Source organism: Larus michahellis, chromosome 13 (assembly GCF_964199755.1).
Source record: "Larus michahellis chromosome 13, bLarMic1.1, whole genome shotgun sequence".
NCBI classification, from domain to species: Eukaryota; Metazoa; Chordata; class Aves; order Charadriiformes; family Laridae; genus Larus; species Larus michahellis.
Window position 1 is genome coordinate 742,365 of NC_133908.1, and position 21,308 is coordinate 763,672.

The following is a 21,308-nucleotide window of genomic DNA, read 5'->3' on the forward strand; positions in this document are numbered from 1 at the left end:
GAGAGAGAGCCGGCAGAGGCAGAAACCCGTCTGAGGTGTCCTTGCTGGGAAGCCCCCGAGATGCCTCCAGCGGAAGGAGGGAAGGCGTCGGGCAGTGCTGGTGTCCCCTGGAGCCAGGGCAGCCCCGGGGGGACGGGCGGCAGCTCTCGCTCACACGCTCCGGGAGCAGCCGGTCGCCGGTTCTGGGCTCAGGAAGGAATTTCTTCCCCCGGGCCGACCGGCACACGGCCCCGGGGGTCTTTTGCCTCCTCTGCAGCACTGAGCACGGCCCCTCGCCAGGGCTCCTGGCGGCCATTTCTGGACAGCCCTTCCCTGCTGTCTGGCCTGTCGCCAGAGCCCGGCCCCTCTCCGCACCCCCCCTGCCCAGCCGGCAGCCCGCTGCCTGCCGCCCTGCCAGAGCCCGGCCCCAGCAGCGGCGGGCGGGGGCAGGGCCGCGCGCGGGGCTCCGCAGGGGCTGCGGGGAGCGGGGGGAGCACCGCTGCCCCCAGCCTGGCCCGCACCCGGCCCCTTCCCCCGGGCGGCGGCAGGCTCTGCCGCGGCCGCGCTCCGGCCCAGCCCGCAGGGCCGGTCGGGGCCGGCGGCGGCAGGAGGAGCTGCCCCCCGGGAGAGCGCTCGGGCCCGGCCCCGCACCCGGGGGCACCCGCCGGCCCGGCCTCGGCCTGCGCCTCCGCCTGCTCCCGCGGGGAGCCGCGGTGCTCCCGCCCTCGGGCCCCGCCGCCGCCTCCTCGGCCTCCGCCCAGCAAGGCCCACTCGCCCGCTGCCCGCAGCCCCCGCCCGCATCCACCGGGACCCCCCGGCCCCCTCCGCGCCCAGACCTGCCCCGCCGCTCCCCGGGCCTCCCGCCGCACGGCCCGGCCCAGCCCGGCCCGCAGGGCTCGCAGCCGAGCGGAGCCGAGCCCAGCCGAGACGAGACGAGTTGAGCCGAGCCCAGCCGAGCCCAGCCGAGCCGAGCCGAGCCCAGCCGAACCCAGCCGAGCCGGGGCCCGCGGGCGCCGTGTGATGGCGGTGGGAGAAATGCGTTTCGGTCCGAATAAAATGGGCTCGGGCAGAATCCTCTGTGAAGCACGCTTTTGTTCACGTTCTTGCACGAGCGGGCGGCCTAGCAAGCAGGCCCACTTCTGGTGCCTGAAGCACACCTTTCTATCCCCTGATCCCGGCCCAATTTCCCCTCCCCTTTCCCCTCGGTTCGGTGCTCCAGGGCTCACGGCCTGTCCCAGCGCCTCAAACCCTTCCCGATGTCCCGCCGCTCTTTCCTTCTCTTCTCCTTCTCCACGTGGAGGGCGCGGCTGAGCTGTTTATTTGGTTCCTTTTCTGGTGAAATGGCTCAATGTCATTAGCCCTGGTTAAACGTGTGCCCACCCCTCTGGGCACTGATCCGCTGGGAATCAGTTCGTCCTTTTGTCTGTGCCAGAAGAGCTGTTCCAGGAGCCTTTGCTGGAGCCCCTGTGTCTCCTCATTCCGTTCCCGTGTCACCTCTGACGGAAAACGGCTTTTCTCCCTTGCAAAACCAACGCTTCCCGCGGGAGGAACCGGCCCCTGGGCCCCGCGCACCGGGCGCTGCAGCTCCTCGTCCCGCTCCGCACGGGCAGGCCCTGGGCAGGAGGTCTCCGAGCCCGCGCTCGTGCCCACGGCGTCCCCGGCGAGGGCCTGTGGCCCCACACTGATGGCGACTCAGCCCCGTGCTGATGGGGGGGGTTGAGGATGGGGCTGTGCTCGTGGCTGGGCGAGAGCAGTGGGGGTTGGGGAGTGCTGTGCCCGTGGCGGACGCCGTGCCGCAGGGACGCCGTGCCCGTGGAGGTGCTGTGCCCCCCGGGGTGCCATGCCCGTGGGGTTTCCATGCCCATCTGGGTGCCCGCAGAGATGCTGTCCTTCTGGGATTGCCGTGTCTGTGGAGATTCTGGGCCTGCAAGGGTGCTGCGCTCACTGGGGTGCTGCCCCCATGGGGATGCCGTGCCCGTGGAGATGCCGTGCCCGTGGGGATGCTGTGACCACAGTGGTGCCGTGCCCATGGGGATGCTGTGCCCGGGGCGTGCTGGTGCTGTGCGAGGTCTGCCCGTCCCTGCTGCAGGGTGGGGTGATCGGGGTGACCATCAGCTGGAACCGCAACCTCGACCTGTCCACCAGCGAGCGCAACCCCCGCTGCTCCTTCCACCGCCTCTGCCCCGACAGGACTTTGGCTTCCCCCGGCTACAACTACAGGTGATGGCCCTGGCCCTGCCCCGGCCCCACGGCCTTGTGTCCGTCTCCAGCCCTGTCTCCCCATCACCACGGCGCCCGTTGGTCTCCTCTGATGGTCTGTGGTAGGGGCCCATGGCCCTGGAGTGCTCCAGCCTCAGGCCAGCCCACCCTGTCCCTCCCCAGGTACTGCCAGAGCTGGAAAGGGCCGTAGGGGCAGGTGGGATAACGCTTGCTCTGCGGGAGACGGTCCGAGTTCCCCCCATCTCTGAGGGACCTGCTGTCCCCATGGCGAGTCGTGCCCACGGATGGCTGGGACGTGTCCTACAGCCACGTGTCGCTGGTGCCAGTCCCGGGCCTGTCAGTGCACCTCAGTATCGGCATCCCTGCCTGGGGCTGCTCGCTGCGTGTGACATGGAGGGGACACGGGTGTCACAGCTGGTGGCTGCCTCCCCCTCCTCGAGCCCTCCTGTCCCACCCTCGCTGGGAGCTGGAGGGACCTGGGGCCGCTCGCCCCACTGCAGGGATGTGGGAACAGGACAGGGTCCCCCCAGCCCCCTGCGGGCACCATCCCCGCCCTTGTCCCAGAGCAGAGCCAAGCCTCTGGGACGCAGGGGAGCTGCAGCCCTGGGGTCTCTGCCCGGTGGGGCAGAGCCAGGCACCGACGGCCCGCGATGGCAGGGAGCACCACGGGCCAGCACTGCCTCTCTGCTGCTGGCAGCCCCTTCCCCTGGAGCTGGAGGGGGCAATGTGGGGGGCACTGCCCGGCTGCAGCCTTCCTGCCCCCAGGCAGGCAGGGATCCGACGGGGACAGGTCCTTGGTCCTTCCTGCCCAGTGAGGACACAGCTCAACCCCCCACAGGGCTACAGCCCCTGCTTCCCCCCTCCCCAAGAATTACACCTGCCCTCTACAATCCATTTATTTATAGAAATCGAACATTAAAACCAGAGCTGGGGGCCAGCACAGACTTCTGGAGCACAGCTCCAGCCCTTGGTGCCCCCAGACCCTCACGCCAGGCAGCTGGGGGCAGGACAGCCCCGTCGCCGGCCGGGCTCCTGCCTTCCCTCCCTGGCCCCAGGAGGGCTGCCCAGCTTCTCTGGGGTCTGGCGCGTGGCCAAGGGGGTGCAGCCGTGAGAGCCCAGCCCTGTGTCCCGAGCAGCGCGGTGCAGGCAGGAGGAGCAGCCACCAACTCATTGCTGGAGCTGGGGGTTGGCGCGCAGCAGCCACTCGATGGTTTCCAGCAAGTAGGCCATGCTGTAATGCCGGGCGATGTTCTGGAAGACGTTGACATGCTCCACAAAGGTCTGGGGAGAAGGATGCAGGGAGGGAAGGAGGCTGCCCAGCACCCCTGGGGGCAGGGGGGTGGCCAGGGAGGGCTGGTGGGGCAGAGCACAGCAGGTCCCAGGGGACAAGCAGTTAAAGAGGCAGAGGAGCGACAGGGCACGGCCAGGCTCCTTGCTGTCCCTCTGGGAGCTGCTGCCACGGGGCTGGGCAAGGCAGGAGGGTGCAGGCGTACCTGGGAAGAGATGGTGAGGGCGAAGTCTCCAGCACAGCTGCAGTACACGGGCATGTGCGTCTCCTTCACACCGTGACACTTCTTGCACACCTGGAGGCCAAGGAGTTTTAGGTGGGCCAGGAGGCGAGGCCAAGCCCCTCTGCCTGGGGCAGAGTGAAGGTGTCGGGCCTCAGGTGGCCAGGGGGACAGGCCAGAGCGGGGCAGCCCCACACTCACCAGGTCCTGCAGCACGAAGGCCATCAGCTTCTTCTGCAGGGCTTCCACCAGCGCCGTTTCAATGGCAGCGGAGTCGTACTGCGCCTGGCAGTTGGCGCAGACCCAGCCGGGCAGAACCGACCCATCCTAGGGGCAAAGGGGAGGGAGGTGAGCACCAAGAATCCCGAGCGCTGGGATGATGGAACCGGTTTCTGGAGAGGGCAGAGCATCGGCCAAAGGCAAGGGATGCTCAGACCTGTCCCAAGCAGCTAGAAAAGGAGGTGAACAGAACATGGCCTTTAGGTGAGGTTGAGCACCGGCAGCAAGCAGAGCCGCAAAGCAAAGGGGCTGGGAGACGAGGCGAGTAATGCGATGGACCGGCCTCTGGCATTGCCATGCTGGGACCTCTGGTGGCCCCAGGGAAGAGGCTGCACCTGGGAGAGGGCAGGGTCCTTGCACAGGTCCAGGTCCCTGCAGAAGTTGCAATTCCTGCAGATGACTTCAGGGAGCACGTAGGAGCGGCAGGGGTCCCGAAACTGGGCTTCTTCTGAGAACTCGCCCACCTCGATGAGGCGCAGCAGGTCCCGGCGCAGCTTGTTCACCTGGTTGGTTATGTTGGCATCCAGGGAGAGGACCTACAAGAAAAAGAACCAGGTGAGCCCACCAGCAGAGAAGAAGAGAGCGTCCTCACCAGGACAGCTCACATCCTCATGATCTCATACGGATGCAGGGCAAGACAAACTGTTTGCCGAGCACTCCTGCAGCAAATCCGAGCCATGGACGAGGACCAGAATTTGAGCCCTGACTGCAAACCTTCAGAAAAGGGGCCTGGCCCACCCCGCTGACCTTGCAAACGTATTTGATGAACTCCAGAGCCGGGTTGTTGAGCGGCAGGTAGGAGCCAGGCAGCACTGGGAACAGGTCTGAGGGCTCAGTGGCATTACGAGAACCAGCCATCTTCTTCTGGATCTTCTGGGTGATGGTGAAGAAGCTCTGGGTGAGCTCATTGGCCACGTAATCCTGTGAGAAGGTGATCATGCCTAGAGAGACGGAGCAGAGAGCGCTTGAGCCGTACGGTGGCATATGGGGACAGCGAGGGGGGTGGCGCTCTGCCTGCCCCAGGGCTGCCCCGTGGCTCCGCACTCACCAGGCATGGCCCCCGTCTCCCCCAGAGCCTCCTGGGACACCTGGCTGGTACTCCTCCTCTTGACGGGAGTGCTCCCAGGGGCATTGCGCCGCAGCTCCTCCTTCATGCTGTGGTACACGGCCACAATGTAGGCTGGGGAGACACAGGCCAGGCTCCAGCTCCAGCCAGCGCCAGCGGCCGCCCCGCTGCAGGGTCGCTCTGGCACCAGGGAGGCACAAGTGACCTCGTCCCATCCCTGGGACAGCTCACCTGACACGATCATCAGGAAGTAGCTCTGGCAGGATGCAGCCTGGGGCAGGAACTGCGCTATGTTCCAGCTGTTCTCCAGCAGCTCCTCCACGTTCGGCTCCCCTTCCTCCTCCTCCTCTTCTTCCCCCACCACCTCCTCTTCCTCGCTGTCCTCCTCCTCCAACGCTTGCCTCTTGCTGGTATCCTTCCGGAGGAGGCAATGGTATCGCAGCAGTTCCTCGTGCCCAGCCAACACCTCCCTGCTCAGCTCGACCCCCAGCACCCTGCTGCTCCTCTGAGCCCTTCCCATTTCTTACCTCCCCATAATGGATGTGAGGATCCACTTTTCCCTTGATACCTCCATAATTTGCTGGATCCATCCAGAGCAGGAACTCCCAGCAGCGGGAGAAGGAGATGGTCAGCGAGTGGAAGATCTCCTTGGAGTGGATGCTGGAGAGAAAAGACTGCAGTCACCCACAGTGTTGACATCGTCCCCAGTTCAGAGCCTTCTCCGTGGGACGCCGTGGGGAGGAGGTGATGCTGGCGAGGAGAGAGAGGGTTCCCTTCTCCCACCCCACCACTGGCAGGGACCCCAGGAGACGCCATGCCCGAGGAGTCGCCTCCCTGTGCTTGCGTTGCCGTGCCGGTACGCTGTGGCTGGGATGCTGAGAGCCAGCCAGGGGATGAGGAGCTGGGCACCTCAAGTTCTCCTGAAGGTCTCTTCTGGGTTGAATCCTATGAGTGTTCTTGGAACATTACCCACAGAGGACAGCCAAGGGACAGATCCCTGCTCCAGGCATGACAGCAAGAGAACCAGTCCCTTCAGGAGCTTTGCCAAAAAAACCCCAAAAACCCAAGGAATACAGTGCTAAGGCCTTGCAAAAGGCAAAAAAAATCAGCATCCTCCCTGCCCTTGAGCCCTGCCTCAGCTCCATCATCCGGGAGCCTCACCTCCCGTCCTGGCTTGGCACTCTACCTGTTGATGATGTACTCCATGTAGCTGATGGCGTCCTCGATGCGCCGCTTCTTGGTGCACAGAATGATCCGGTTGAAGTTGGCGTAAACCACCGAGGAGCCCAGCCGCTTGAACTCAGCCACCAGCCTGAAGGGAGGGCACAGGAGCGGGAGTCAGCGGGCAGGAAGGCAAAGCCCCGGGAGCGGATGCAACCCGTGGAGGACACGCTGATCCAGCAGTCAAGAGTCCAGCACGTTGGTGACGCCACGCAAGGGAGCTCACCCTACTGGTACAGGAGGTCCAACCTACTGCCCACCTCTCTGGAGGCTGTGGCAGAGAGGAGTGACTGTGGGTGCCAGCAGCATCCTTGTCACCAACACCATGCCTGTGCCTTCCCCGTTCACCAGCCTGGTGTGCTCCAGGTCTCACTTACTGCAGGAAAAGCTTCTTCATCATGTTGTGGAGCGTGCGGTGCAGTGCCGGGTCATAGAGCAGGGAGGAAGGAGAGCGGAGCCAGCGGTAGAAGTGAATGACTTGGTTGTCTGCGTAGACGTTGTGATACTGCGTGATCTCCTTCACCCAGCTCACCACCATGCTCTTCAGGATCCTGCCAGGGAACAGAGACCAGCATCACCCCACCAGCCATGAGCGACCCCTTCCCCCTTCCAGACAGGGACATGTTTTCGGATACGCTGGAGAATTTAGAGCGGGAACTCTGCCAACGCAGAGATGTGTGAGCCCTTGGCACGTGATCCCCAGGGTAAATATGTGCCTCTAGAACCTGGCGGAGCACGAAGAAAGGAGAAACAGGAAAGGGTAAAGTCTTCAAAGTCTTTATGGTTGGACTATGTGATCTGAAAGGTCCCTTCCGACCCAGGCAATTCTATGGTTCACCAACATCCCCAGGTATCTACTGACTGAGCCACCAGGAAGTTCTGAGCTCAGGATCTTCAAGAGTCTCTTGGAGAAGATGCCTGCCCTGCCCTCGAGACCTGAATTTATATTCAGAGCACCCCACAAGCCCCATTGCTGGCACAAGTCTGGGAAAGGCTAAAGCCAGGAGGGAATGAGAGGCAGGACCCCCAGTGGGACCTGCCAGGATGGAGACCAGACGCTCCACCTCCTGCTGCCTCCTAGGGCCATACCTGAAAGTGTTGGAGCAGAGGGCAGTTTCATCATAGCTGGCCGGGATGTTGGCGGCTTGGTTCCCCGTCACCATGTCTTCTAGGGACGCCTGCTGAATCACGTCAAAGCTGATGCTCATGCTGGAGCCTCCTTCCATGTCGTTTATGTGGTGGGACTGCAACACCGTGTTTACAGCCAGGCTCTGGATGTCCAGCTCCAGACACACTAAGAGCAGACACGACCTCTCAGCAGGCAGGCGGGGCAAAGGACCACCGAGGACACCCTCCCTGCCCCCCTCTGCCAGAAGCGCTCGTCACAGTTCTAAGGGTGATCTATAGCTGTTGCCCCACCGGGTGGGGAGAGGCTTTCACAGCCATGACTGTCTTGACCGAGACTTGGCTTCCAACAAGCCTTGGCCCTACTAACCCTCTGGGCAACAGCATTTATTTTCTGGAAGCCGCAGCAGAGGAGCTCAGAAGAACTGAGCGCCACTCAAGCTGCTTCCGAGTGCTGCTGTTGGTGGCCATGAATTGGGAAAGAGTCTGCATTCGGATGCCCGCACGCATTGCGGGCGAGACCTCCCTGCCCCAGGGACATGCCCCTTGCATGCGCCTTGCCCGGATCACCGCTGAAACACCAAAGCTGCTGCTGACTACTGCCAACACAGAGGCTCTTTGGAGACCACGTCCATCCTTCTGCAGGGCTTGCAAAGCAGGACCCGGGTCTGCCCCAACTCAGCACTACGACCCCAACTCCCTCCTCACCTGTCGAGTAGCAGCCGGGGTTGTTTATCTCCACCGAGGCTCTCTCGTCAAACTCCATCACCAGGCGGTTGTCGTCAGCCTCCTTCCCCCCCAGGTCCGGGCGGGCCGTGGGCGAGAGCCACAGCAAGTGGTTGTGACGACGGAGGTGGCGCGAGAAGAACAGGTCAGAGCCAAAGGTGGAGATGTCATCAGGGAGGTTCCCAATGGGGATGTGGTAGTACCTGGGGCACAGGGAGGTGAACGGTCAGTGGGGTGAGCGCCACTGCAGAGAAGACAGGGACCCCTGCTTGTCCCCTCAAGGGACAAGGCAGGCTCCCGTGGTGCCATCAAGGGCACAGCAGCCCCAGGGGAACGCGGCCGCCCCAGGCACCTGCTCATCTCGAAAGCCTGGGAGAGGCAGGTGTCCAGGTTGAGGTAGTGGCGGATCATGCGGCGGGCAGCGTGGCGCTGCCAGTCCAGGACCGAGTAGCTGATGTCATCTACCAGCCGGATGGGGACCAAGGGGAACTCCTCAATGATGGGGATCCCGCTTGCCAGACGCTTCAGGTCCCAGTTCGACTGCACAGCAACCAGTGTGGGGCCCCGGCGCTCGTCCTGCACGAAGAAGAGGAGGACGTGTCCCGGTGCACCGCTCCAGCGAGCGCCTCTGCTCAGCGGGAAACCGGCAGTGCCGGATGCCCCGTCCCCGCCGCAGGTCCCCACGGGGCGGGCAGCACGCCCCAGCGTGCCTGAAGCACCCTCCAGCTGGCTGGGGGAGACACTGAGGTGGCCTTGCTGCTGGCGCTGCCCTCTGCACACCACCCCGAGCAAGACAAAGCCCTTGAGCAACACCCACTTCCACCCTTGACCTTCGGGCCAGCAGATACATGCAGGCGCTGTCGGAACTGGTGCACCAGTGCTTTCCACAGCACCCTCCCCTTCCCACGTGCCGGCATCAACAGAGTCCCGCAGGGACCTTCCTCACACCTTCGTCTCACCTTGTAGCCCAGCAGTAGCCGCTGGATGGCTCTGTAGATGGCCTTGGGGTCGGTCTCGGCGCGCACTTCGAAGGTGTGCTTGTCCGGGGGCAGCAGTTCTTCACCCGCCTTTTCCAGCAGCGCACTGCGCTCCACCGAGAAGAGGGTGGTGAGATTCGGCATCTGGTTGCTGCGTACCTGCGCCCAAGGGGGACCGGGTTGGAGCAGTCGGGAGAGGGACCCCGGGCTGCCTGGTCCCGGGGGTCTCTCCCCTCTGTCCATCACAAGATGGGATGTGCAACATGTGGAGAAACCTCCTGCTGCTTGACCCCCATTCATATCATCATATATGTTTGGGTTGGAAGGGACCTTTAGAGGCCACCTAGTCCAACCCCCGCCGCCATCAGCAGGGACGTCTTCAACTAGATCAGGTTGCTCAGAGCCCCGTCCCCCCTGACCTGGAATGTTTCCAGGGATGGGGCATCCCCCACCTCTCTGGGCAACCTGGCCCAGTGTCTCACCATGGGATCACAGAATGACAGAATTGCCTGGGTTGGAAGGGACCTTTCGCACCACCGAGTCCAGCCATCAACCGAACTCTGACAAAAACCCGTCACTAAACCGTCTCTCTAAGCACCACGTCTGCCCGTCTTCTAAATCCCCCCAGGGATGGAGACTCAGCCGTCCTGGGCAGCCTGTTCCGATGCTTGACAACCCTTTTGGTGAAGAAATTTTTCCTAATATCCATCCTAAACCTCCCCTGGGGCTACTTGAGGCCGTTTCCTCTTGTTCCATCGCCTGTTCCTTGGGAGAAGAGCCCAACCCCCCCTGGCTGCCCCCTCCTTTCAGGGAGCTGCAGAGAGCGAGAAGGTCTCCCCTCGGTCTCCTTTTCTCCAGGCTGAGCACCCCCAGCTCCCTCAGCCGCTCCTCACAGGACTTGTGCTCCAGACCCCTCACCAGCTCCGTTGCCCTAATCGTAAAACATTTCTTCCTTATATTGAGTCTAAATCTGCCCTCTTTTAGTTTCAAACTGTCGCCTCTTGTCCTATTGCTACAGGCTCTACTAAAAAGTATATCCCCGTCTTTCTTAAAAGCCTCCTCTAAGTATTGAAAGGCCACAATAAGGTCTCCCCGGAGCCTTCTCTTCTCCAGGCTGAACCCCCCCAGCTCTCTCAGCCTGTCCCCACAGCAGAGGGGCTCCAGCCCTCCCAGCATCTCCGGGGCCTCCTCCGGCCCCGCTCCAACAGCTCCGTGTCCTTCTGCTGTTGGTGCCCCAGCGCTGGAGGCAGCGCTGCAGGGGGGTCTCCCCAAAGCAGAGCAGAGGGGCAGAATCCCCCCCCTCGCCCCCCTGCCCACGCTGCTGGGGATGCAGCCCGGGCCGTGGGGGGGTTTCTGGGCTGCCAGCGCACGTTGCTGGGTTACGTCCAACTTTTCACCCCCCAGTACTCCCAACCCCCCAGTCTCCAAAGTCCCACCTTACCTTGTCCAGCACGAAGACGGCAGCTTTGCGCTGCGAGGGGATGAAGAGGCCCAAGAGCGCCTTGCTGCCCTGGGAGCTGTGGTAGAGGTAGATGTGGCGAATACTTCCTAGGGACACAGAGCACAGAGCATCAGCGGTACCCGCGGGGGCCAGGTCCCGGCTGCCCCACCGGCCCCTCTCCCAGGTGCCTCACCTGGCTCCAGGTAAGTGTACTGGGCCAGCGAGCGCATCTCCAGGTGGTCGATGTCAAAGGTTTCGGCCTCTCGCCCTGCCAGGTGCCTGACGAGCTGCCTGCTGACCATGCACACGCAGCCCAGGTGGATCAGGGCACGGAGGAGGAGCGGCACCTGTAACGATGGGGAGAGACGGGCTGGAAGAACTTGCCACAACTAAGCTCCTCTTGGGGGTTTCAGACCTAGAACAACCTGGCTTAAAAACCACAGGCAGGACATACCGGGGGTGCCTCTGGCATGAGTTGGGAATTATCACCCTTGCCAGTGCTGGAGAAACGGAACAGGTATCTGAATTTTTAATTCACAGGTGTCCCCACCGAGCCCCAGACCCGACTATCAAGGGCAGCGGCAGGCGCTTGGGAAGATGCGCGGAGCGGTATCCGGGCGATCTTGCAGCTCTGCAACTTACGGGTTGGTGCTACCTCGGGACGCAGGCTTCCCCTGCCCCCCGCTGCTGGGGCGGCGCTGGGCTCAGCACAGTCCTCGTGCCTCGGCAGGTTTGGGGTTAACGGGAGGCGTCGGGGCGGCTCCCCAGGGGAGGCAGGGTCCGGCCACTCCGAGAGCCAAAGGCCTGCCCCCTTTCCACGGGGGGCAACGTGCCCGACCTACGGCAGTCTTGGGGGGTGGCTGGTGAGCAAGAGGAGGGTCTGCAGAAGGTGCCGGACAGCCACGACACGCTCCCCCTCGGCCTGCAGGCCTGCCCGCGGGTTGCAGAAGCTTAAGCAAGCTTGGAGACAGCTATTTTAAAGTTCCAGCCTCTCGCAGGTGGTAATCCACAAAGCTAGCACACCGGCCGAGAAACCCTTGGGAATATTCATACTGTCCAAACCACAGAAATGCACACCCTTAGTGACAACTATTGGTCAGTACCTTATCTTAACCCTTTCCAGTGGCTAGTACAGTCCCCCTAAAAGCTGTCATTTAAAGCTACAAGGTCCTTTAATGGACGTGCGCGTGCTCCACGGACTGAGGTAGTCCAACTCGGTCTCCAGTCGAGTTGGTGGGTACGATCTCCCACTGCCACCTTTGCCTTTCCCCCAGATCCTGCAAATTTTTGTTGACTTTATGCCTTATCCAGCAGCCGTCTGGTTTTCAGCCGGTTCTGGCACCTCCTGGGGTGGGATGTTCCTCGTTATCAGCCTTCTGTTCTTCTTCAAGGGTATATTCAATAGTCAGGCATTCATTGTTTGTACCAAGTGTCTGGTTTCACAGGGCCTTGTGACCTTTTACAGCTCTTTATTCTTACTCAATGAGAGATTCTACCTCCTAAAATATATTTTACCTTTTTAAAAGTACATTCTACCTTCTTAAAGTACATCAGCATTCCCACGTCCTTAAGTCCCATCCCTTCGAGGAAACCGTTCCCTCCCTCGCATCCCCCTCGTTATTCTCCTGCGTTGTCCTGCTACAGGCTGTTGGAGGCCATGCTCACAAGTGCACTGCAGGCGTTTAAAGATCAAGATGGATTTTTCCTTGCCCAGGACTGTGTCCAGCTGGGTTCTCTGTATCTCTGAGGACGGAAACCCCACAACCCTCTGGGCAAACCGCTCGACCACCTTATAGAATCACAGAATGGTTTGGGTTGGAAGGGACCTTAAAGAGCATCTCGTTCCACCCCCCTGCCCTGGGCAGGGACACCCCCCACCAGCCCAGGTTGCTCCAAGCCCCGTCCAACCTGGCCTTGAACCCCTCCAGGGATGGGGCAACCACAGCTTCTCTGGGCAACCTGGGCCAGGGGCTCACCCCGCTCAGAGTGAAAAATTCCTTCCTCTTATCTAACCTAGATCTCCCCTCGCCCTATCGCTGCATGCCCTTGTGAAAAATCCCTCTCCAGCTTTCAGATACTGGAAGGCCGCTCCAGCCCTCTCGTCACCTTTGTGGCCTTCCTCCAGACCTGCTCCAACAGGTCCATGTCCTTCTTGTGCTGAGGACTCCAGCGCTGGACACAGCACTGCAGGGGGGGTCTCACCACAGCAGAGGGGCAGAATCACCCCCGCTGGCCACGCTTCTTTTGATGCAGCCCAGGATGCGGTTGGCTTTCTGGGCTGCCAGTGCACGTTGCCGGGTCGTGTTGAGCTTCTCATCCGCCCACACCCCCAAGTCCTTCTCCTCAGGGCTGCTCTCAGTCCTTTCTCTGCCCAGCCTGGATTTGTGCTTGGGATTGCCATGACCCAGGTGCGCAGGACCCTGCACTCGGCCTGGTTGAACTTCATGAAGTTGGCTCAGACCCACCTCTCCAGCCTGTCCAGGTCCCTCTGGATGGCATCCCTTCCCTCCAGCACGCCGACCGTGCCACACACCTTAGTGTCATCGGCAAACTTGCGGAGGGTGCACTCGATCCCACTGTCCATGTCGCCAACAAAGCCATTAAACAGCACTGGTCCCAGTACTGACCCCTGAGGAACACCATTTGTCACTGATGACCACTGGGACATCAAGCCGTTGACTGCAAGGCTTTGAGTGTGGCCACCCAGCCAGTTCCTTATCCACCGAGTGGTCCATCCATCAAACCCATCTCTTTCCAATTTAGAGACCAGGATGTTGTGCGGGACAGTGTCAAATGCTTTGCACAACTCCAGGTAGATGATGTCAGTCGCTCTTCCCTTATCCACCAATGCTGTAGCCCCGTCATAGAAAGTCACCACATTTGTCAGGCATGACTTGCCCTTGGTGAAGCCACGTTGGCTGCCACCAATCACCTCCTTATTTTCCATGTGCCTTAGCAGTTTCCAGGAGGATCTGCTGCATGATCTCGCCAGGCACAGAGGTGAGACTGACCGGCCTGTAGTTCCCTGGGTCTTCCTTTTTTCCCTTTTTGAAAATGGGGGTTACGTTTCCCCTTTTCCAGTCAGCAGGAACTGCCATGAGTTCTCAAATATAATGGAAAGCAGCTTAGCAACTTCATCCACCAGTTCCCTCAGGACCCATGGATGAATCTCATGAGGTGCCATGGACTTATGCACCTTCAGGTTCCTCAGATGGTTTTGAACCTTCTCCTACAGTGGGTGATTCTTCATTTTCATAGTCCCTGCCTTTGCCTTCTGCAACTTGGGCGTGTGGTTAGAGCCCTTGCCGGTGAAGACCGAGGCAAAAAAAGTCATTGAGTACCTCAGCCTTGTCCATGTCCCGGGTGACCAGGCCTCCCCTTTCCTTCTGGAGAGGGCCCACATCTTCCCTAGTCTTCCTTTTATCACTGACATACTTACAGAAGCTCTTCTTGTTGCCCTTGATGTCCCTGGTCAGATTTAACTCTATCTGGGCTTTAGCTTCCCTAGCCCGATCCCTGGCTGCTCAGACAGTTTCTCTGTATTCCACCCAGGCTACCTGTCCTTGCTTCCACCCTCTCCAGGCCTCCATTTTGCTTTGGAGCTTGTCCAGGAGCTCCTTGTTCATCCATGCAGGCCTCCTGGCTTTTTGCCTGACGACTTCTTTGTTGGGATACATCGCTCCTGAGCTTGGAGGAGGTGATCCTTGAATACTAGCCAGCTTCCTTGGGCCTCTCCCTGCTCCGGGGCTTTGTCTCATGGAACCCTGCCAAGCAGGTCCCTCAAGAGGCCAAAGTCTGCTCTCCTGAAGTTCAGGGTAGTGAGCTTGCTGTGCACCCTCCTCGCTGCCCGAAGGATCTTGACTTCTACCATCTCATGGTCACTGCAGCCACGGCTACCCTTGAGCTTGACGCTCCTCACCAGCCCCTCCTTGTTGGTAAGGACAAGGTCCAGCACGGCTCCTCTCCTCGTTGGCTCCTCTGCCACTTGGAGAAGGAAGTTGCCATCGATGCATTCCAAGGACTTCCTGGATTGCTGGTGCCCTGCTGTGTTGTCCCTCCAATAGATATCGGGGTGGTTGAAGTCCCCCATGAGGACCAGGGCCTGCGAATGTGACCTTTGCAGAAGTTTTCTCTGATGTTAACACGGAATTTCCCACGTTCCACTTTGTGCCTGCTGCCTCCCGCTCTCTCCCTGGGCACCACTGAGAAGAGCCTGGCTCCTCTCCTTTAGTCCTCCCATCGAGAAGGTCCCCGGAGCCTCCTCTGCTCCAGGCTGAACAGTCCCAGCTCGCCCAGCCTCCCCTTGCACAACAGATGCTGCAACCCCTTGATCATCTCACTTCCTTCTAGATCTTTAAAACACCTCCGTGACCCTGGTGTTACTTCAGTTGCGAATTTTAATTTCCTCTGCTTCTTGATTTTACCAAGTCCCACTTGTTAAATGCTATGGCAGTGGAGAGGACTCAGGTTTGCTACCAGAAAGTCTCTTACAGCTACGATGAATTTGTGTCCATGCCAGTCGCTTTGGCGGAGTCATTTGAAAGAAGTTTTAGGCGCTGCTTACTAAACTAAGAGTTGTGCCTTGCCTTGTGCGACCTTCATCCCAAATTTTCTGAAAGCAGGAATTTAAGGCGGCTAAAAATGGTTTATTTCCTCCTGCCCCACCGTAACACTTTCCAGGCTACACCAATAACTTTGGTAGCTGAAGTCTCCCAGGTTGCTGAGGCTCCTTTTGCCCTCGCAGCCTCTTGCATTTTGTAGCCAATGGCACCGCTGCTCCCACCAAGCTTCTGCTACTTAGGCAAAGACTTTTGATCCGTAATAATTCTACCTTGCATTTTAGTAGCAAATTCACTGCTCTCTCTGCCTTCTTTAACATGGAGCCCCACGCTTACAACGGTGCAGCCCACTCTGCCACTTCCGTAGAGGTCAGGTCCTGGCACTACAACATCTTGATTAAATTCCTGTCACCAGGTTTTGAGCTGCTGAACAAACCAGTGTCCCCATTAGAAGCCGGCGTCCCCGTTTCCCGTCTTCATTTTCAGGCTTTCAGCATTGATAGCGCCGGTAAACTTCATTTTGACTCGATTGCTTTGTACTGAACTTTCTTTAGGTTGTTCTTGCTCTTCCCAAACTTTCAAGTTGTATCCTATTCTTCTTTCTAAAGCGTTTATAACCTCCTTTTAGAGGACAGGGCACCCAGTGCGACTCCCCGCGTGTTGGGTTTTCCCCTGTCTTTACTCTAACTACCCCGTATCTGTTCTGCTTCAAACATCAGCAGGCTCGCTCTGGTTTGGTTTTGAGGAAGATCGCCCCTTCTGCTTAAGCGCCTTCTTTCCCCAAAAGTTTCCTAACTTCAAATAAACCAAACCTCCTTTCCCTGACGTGCCTCGAACCACGTGCTGATACTCACTATCTCTGCCCACGCGAAGGCGGGTACATTCCCCGGTCCTCTGGTGTGCGGGGCTTCTGATTTTTGATGTCTCACCAAGTTGCTGACTTTTTAAGCGCCGGGTGCCCTTCTGTGCCACTGGGTACCCAGCTACCCCTCAGCGACCCTTCCCAGTGCGCGCCCGGGGGCGTTACCTGCGTCTCATACACTCCCTCGATGTCTGGAGCAGAGAGGTCCGCATTGATCTCGTTGATGTGCTCTTGGTACATGTCTTCGGAAACGGAGTATTCATACAGGTTGTAAACCAAGTTTGAGCGGGGCAGGATCCTGTTCACCTGTGAAGGCAAGGGACACGCTTAGCGGGGCACATCGTACCACCGCTGCCAGGAGACCGGGCACATCGAAGGGCTGCGAGAGCTGGGGTCTGAGCCAGCCCAGCTCCCGGTGCTCCTCTCTCATAAGGAAATCGGTGGTTTATGCTCGTGCTTGTTACTAATTCCCGTAACAGAGAACCTGCCTTCTGGGCAGGCAGGGATTATAGCAGAGGGACCAGGGACCGGATGAGGTACATCCGTGGACTGGGAGAGTGCGAGCCTGCAAGGCAGATGCTTGTAATATCTGCTTGCGGCGGAGGTGAAGCACCTTATCTCACCACAAGCAGCTGTCTCCCCTTCCAGAAGGGGCAGATCCTCACCTTCCTGTAGGCTGTTCCCTCCTCTGGCTTCGGGACGCGCTGGTTGACGTAGAAGACCCGGGGGATGCTCAGCCTGATGCAGTGCAGGTCGCTCCCGATCACCGCCCACAGCCTGAACAGCCCAGGCTGGCCGGTCTCGGCGATCTGCGGGTCACGGGGGTACAAAGTTAGCGTTGTACCCTAACGGCTCTAACACCGACACGCTCCAGTGCTTATGTCTAAGCTGCAGAGCACTTTGTGGATCTATACGGCCAGTTCGTGGCCACAAAGAGAACAGAGGGCCTAAAGAGTCATCTTTAAGAGTCCCCATGTCCTGCTACTGTCCCAGGGCACCACGGAGAAAACTGGCTAAGGCTGGCCAACCCATTCGAGCTGACCCTTAATGACAGCCAGGTCACTCTGACGGCCCGGACCAGCCGTCCCGCCCCAAGCTCGTGCTTGCACAAGGGCTGCCGGCAGCTCTGACGGCCTTTCTGGAAGATGAAGTGGGTGGCAAGGGGCTAGGCTCAGACGGCCGCGCGTAACGAGGATTTGTGAAAAGCCCAAATGATGGCACCACCCTGCCTCTGCATTTGTCTGCTGTCTGCTTCCAGGCAGCGCTGGAATCCTGTGTCCGTCACAGGCACGCTGAGCTCCCCAGTACAGGAGAGACATGGACGTACTGGAGAGAGTCCAATGAAGGGCCACAAGGATGAAGGGGGGACTGGAGCATTTTTCCCATGAGGGAAGGCCGTGAGAGCTGGGACTGCCCAGCCTGGAGCAGGGGAAGCTCAGGAGGAATCTTGTCAATGTATTCAAATATCTGAAGGGAAGCACAAAGAGCACAGAGCCTGGCTCTTCCCAGCGGTGTCCAGTGGCAGGACACGAGGCCGTGGGCACAAACCAGAACACGGGAGGTTCCCTCTGAACATCAGGAAACACTTTTTCACTGTGAGGGTGACTGAGGCCTGCCACAGGGTGTCCAGGGGGGTTGTGGAGTCTCCCAACCTTGGACATACTCAAAACGCCATGCGGACACTGTCCGAGGCAACTGGCTCTGGGTGGCCCTGCTTGAGGAGGGGGTTAGACCAGACAGACCCCAGAGCTGCCTCCAACATCTGACGGTGTTTTTGTGGTTCTGTGACCGCTGCCCCGTGCTGCCCATGGGCCGACCTGGACCTGCCCCACTGGCAGATCGACACGCACGTCCCAGATTCACCACCAAGAATGACCACGTGGGCTCCTGTTTCCACGCAGATGTGCGTGAGCGTGAGGCTTCGCAGCCCCACCTGGCCTCCCCAGGGCGAACACCAGTGGTGTTGGGGTCAGCAGTCCGTGACCACAGACGGTGTAAACGCAAGGCTTACGCCTCGGGCTGCCCACTAGGGCCGGTTCCCTCCCCAGTACCTGCACGATCTGCCAGGGCAAGTCGAGGATGCTGCGTGCTGTCCTGCGCAGGTAGCTGCTCAGCCCCTTGGAGAGGGCATCGCGCACCACTCCTCCACCTGCTGTCTCCCCACCGTCCTCCAGACGCCGCCTCTTCCGCCGCTCCCGCCGCTGCCGAGCCTGCAGCTCCCACTTCTTCTGGTGGTAGCGCAGCCAGACCAGCCGCTCTTCCTGAGGAGCCAGACAGCACGCATGAGCCGAGCCAGAAACCAGCACAGGCTTCCCAGCCCCCCAACACTGCTCCGCAAAGCCAAGCCCCCCAGCCCCCAGCCCCACATCACATTCCTGACCCAGCTGTGAAGACACCACCACCCCCTTTTCCCAAACAGTGGTTGTATTTCTCCATCTCCTGGTTGTATTTCTCCTTGGAGCCCTGAGCCATGGATGTGCGGAGGGTTTCAGGAGACCCCACAGCTTGCTCATGGCAGCACCCAAGCTGCTCGGGTGGGTGAGCACAGCCCCAGGGCATCTTCTGCCCAGTCTGCTTCAACCTACCTTGGTGGTGCCCAGGGGCGGAGGTGGACCCAGGATCTCTCGCCAGGACTGGGAGAGCTCCAGGTCCTGGGACGTCTGCTGGCTTTCCTCTGCTGCAGGGACGCGCTTCCGCTTATTTGTGATGGGAACCAGTGGCTGAAGGGCCTTGGCTGCCCCAAAGTCCTCTATGTCGCCAATCTGTGAGTTGGGTGTCCCCTCTGGGGGCTGGTTGGCGAGGACCTGAGGACACAAGGACAGCAGGAGGACACGGGTTGCAGAAGAGGAGCCCCACCAGCACAGCCAGCACCTTTCCCTCACCCTCTTTACCTGTCTCTTGCCTTCCGAAGTGAAGAGCTCGTTGATTTTTTTCTGTTTGTACACATCGTTCTTCTCCAGGAGTTTCTTGTGGAGCCAATCTGGGTGCCGGACCCGTGGCACTGGGTTCTTTACCTGGAGAACATCTCCAAATCACGCTGAGTTCCCCCGACCAAAGCCCTCCTCCTGCCCCACCACCGCCCAGTACCTGCTGCAGGGCTGCAGGAATGGTGATGATTTTCTGGATGGTGCTGCCCAGTCTCTCGATGTAGTAGTCCCAGTCCAGGATCTGTGAAGAGGGCAGAGCAGTGGGTAGCAAAGAAAGCCGCGTAGAAGACAACCAGATGCGGGATCAAGCGCCTCACCGGGACCCCCACCCCCAGCACCCAGCTTCGTAAGCACAAGTAGCCACCGCCCAGGTCATGCTTCCGAAGGGACGAGCCCTCGTCCCGGAGCAGGGATGCTCCGCTCACCGCACGGATGTTGAAGTCCTGCAGCGAGGGGCTCTTCAGCCATTTTCGGAGGTAGTGTTTGCGCACGCTGGGCTCGGCTTGGAAGATGGCGAGGGGGATGGCCCTGGGGAAGGCAGGGAAGCACTTATTACCTGCTTGAAGCAAGGTCCCGGCACCACACGACCCCCTCTCCCAGCCTGCAGAAAGCTTCCAGGCTTTTCCTCCCACCCCTGGGAAGCCACCATGCAGTGGTTAGCCGGCATTACCCATTGCTCATCTTGCTCATGGTCTGAGCCAGCAGATGGCTGATCACTTGGCCACACCGCGCCAGCTTGCTCACCTCCTGCTACCCTGCCCTTCCCCTCTTGGTTGCCCCCGCGCTGGCAAAAGCCCTGGCCCCTCAAGATGGGGGTTACCTCTCAGTGACTGGAGACCCTTCTGGTTTCTTGGAAATGATGAACCGGCAGCTCAGCCCTGCATCCTTCACCATCTGGTCCCCCAGGAACTCTGCCAGGCGCTTGGCAGTGCTGATGGAGGTGGACTTCTGCTCCCCATAGTCCTCCAGCTTGCGCGACATGGAGCGGTTCTCGGAGATCAGCTCAAACAGCTCTGAATCAGGCATGTTGGCAGCCTGCAAGGGAGGAAAAATCCCCAAAGCTAGCAAGAACGTAATGATCTAACCTTGCTGCTGGCAGATACAGGGAGCGCCTACATCCACTGCTGTGGGTCTCTACAGGAAGACCGTGAATTTCTCCCCGTCGCAGCTGCCCATGTGACGTATTGGAAAGAGAGAGCGTGGCTCTGAAGCCTGCATTGGTTTATCCTGTGGATGGGCTGTGGCAGCACTGCTTTGTGATGCTCACGCAAAGTAGCCGGGCTCACCAAGGATTTGTCGGACAAGGGTCATTGCGAAACGGGAAGCTCTCAGTCCCTCTCACCCCCACAGTTTCTTGCAATTTTCCCTACTCTCCCCAGTTATTGCGTAGCTGACGCCTCTGTGCTCCTCCTAAAGCCCTCCGCAGGCAAGCGGCTCCCTCATTTTCTGCCTCGGTGAATGCCCTTAGACAACGTCCTCGGGGAACGAGGGCCACCAGACCAGCTTCACGATGGAGATGGCTGGAGAAGGACACCACCCACCCACCGCCACAGCTGAATGAAGAGCCTTCGCACTAAAAGGCACTAAGCAGCAGCCCTAGAGAACCAAAGCAGCAAAAATCAGATGGAAGCGACCATCAGAGCGGACCACCTACTCTGTCCAAGTGAAGTCCACCCTCCCCACAGTGCCTGACTGGCTCCGACACTTCTTCTCCGGCTCCACCTTGGGAGCACAGACGTGCTGACCCGTGCTTACCTTGCTGTAGAGGACATCCAGCCAGTAATCAGCCACCTTGGCCACAGAAGCGTAGACCTCCTCCAGGGTGCTACCTTTCAGAAAGGCTTCAAACACGGAAGACTGGAATATCTTCACCAGCTGCAGCTCTCCTCGGCGCTTCACCTCAAATCCCTTCAGCTCAGCCAGGGACCCGTCCTCGTTGAATACTGCGTACCTAGGAGACACAGCCTGGGCAAAACCTGGCCGGCATCGAGGGACGCGTTCTCCAGGATCCCGCTGGTGTCCCTCCTGCCAGGGCGCTTCTCCCCATGGCGCCATCCAACGTGGTCAACGGAGCCGTGGTGCTCGGCACTGGGATGATCTTGGAATATCTACAGCTGCTCTACCAACTGTCTCCACTTGGTCTGCAAAAGCACGTCAGCTCGTGCCCCGGCTCCTCCATCCCGACCCGGGGAACGATCTTAATTGCACACAAGTAAAGGGCAGGAGGTGAGAGCCCGGGTGGGAGAACGGAGGAAGATATTAGGTTTATTAGTAGAGGTTTAGAGAGAAGGAAACTTGTCAGCTCAGATGCTCGGCAAAGGGGTTCAGAGGAAACTGGACGTAGCCATGACACAACTATAAGAACACTCGCCCATCTCCCCTTTTCTCTCGCATTTTTTTTGCATTTCACAGCCCTGC

The 21,308-nt window shown here is 59.8% G+C and overlaps 1 protein-coding gene across 1 annotated transcript in view; it reads right to left on the bottom strand.

Annotated features, from left to right (window-relative positions):
• Positions 1 to 3,101: 3,101 nt before the first annotated feature.
• POLE (DNA polymerase epsilon, catalytic subunit) overlaps positions 3,102 to 21,308 on the bottom strand; it is a 35,001-nt gene continuing 16,794 nt past the window's right edge. Inside the window, exons 25-49 of the mRNA XM_074606883.1 lie at positions 20,646 to 20,841; positions 19,711 to 19,925; positions 19,316 to 19,418; positions 19,051 to 19,131; positions 18,855 to 18,977; positions 18,549 to 18,767; positions 18,015 to 18,224; positions 16,629 to 16,772; positions 16,129 to 16,269; positions 10,736 to 10,889; positions 10,543 to 10,649; positions 9,084 to 9,260; positions 8,477 to 8,700; positions 8,107 to 8,327; positions 7,363 to 7,567; positions 6,651 to 6,824; positions 6,239 to 6,364; positions 5,580 to 5,712; positions 5,284 to 5,467; positions 5,035 to 5,166; positions 4,734 to 4,927; positions 4,322 to 4,522; positions 3,909 to 4,034; positions 3,693 to 3,782; positions 3,102 to 3,480 (exon numbers count right to left, since the gene is read on the bottom strand). Coding sequence (XP_074462984.1) covers positions 3,367 to 3,480; positions 3,693 to 3,782; positions 3,909 to 4,034; positions 4,322 to 4,522; positions 4,734 to 4,927; positions 5,035 to 5,166; positions 5,284 to 5,467; positions 5,580 to 5,712; positions 6,239 to 6,364; positions 6,651 to 6,824; positions 7,363 to 7,567; positions 8,107 to 8,327; positions 8,477 to 8,700; positions 9,084 to 9,260; positions 10,543 to 10,649; positions 10,736 to 10,889; positions 16,129 to 16,269; positions 16,629 to 16,772; positions 18,015 to 18,224; positions 18,549 to 18,767; positions 18,855 to 18,977; positions 19,051 to 19,131; positions 19,316 to 19,418; positions 19,711 to 19,925; positions 20,646 to 20,841 — 3,994 coding nt within the window. The 3' untranslated portion in view covers positions 3,102 to 3,366. The remainder of the gene's footprint in view (positions 3,481 to 3,692; positions 3,783 to 3,908; positions 4,035 to 4,321; positions 4,523 to 4,733; positions 4,928 to 5,034; positions 5,167 to 5,283; positions 5,468 to 5,579; positions 5,713 to 6,238; positions 6,365 to 6,650; positions 6,825 to 7,362; positions 7,568 to 8,106; positions 8,328 to 8,476; positions 8,701 to 9,083; positions 9,261 to 10,542; positions 10,650 to 10,735; positions 10,890 to 16,128; positions 16,270 to 16,628; positions 16,773 to 18,014; positions 18,225 to 18,548; positions 18,768 to 18,854; positions 18,978 to 19,050; positions 19,132 to 19,315; positions 19,419 to 19,710; positions 19,926 to 20,645; positions 20,842 to 21,308) is intronic.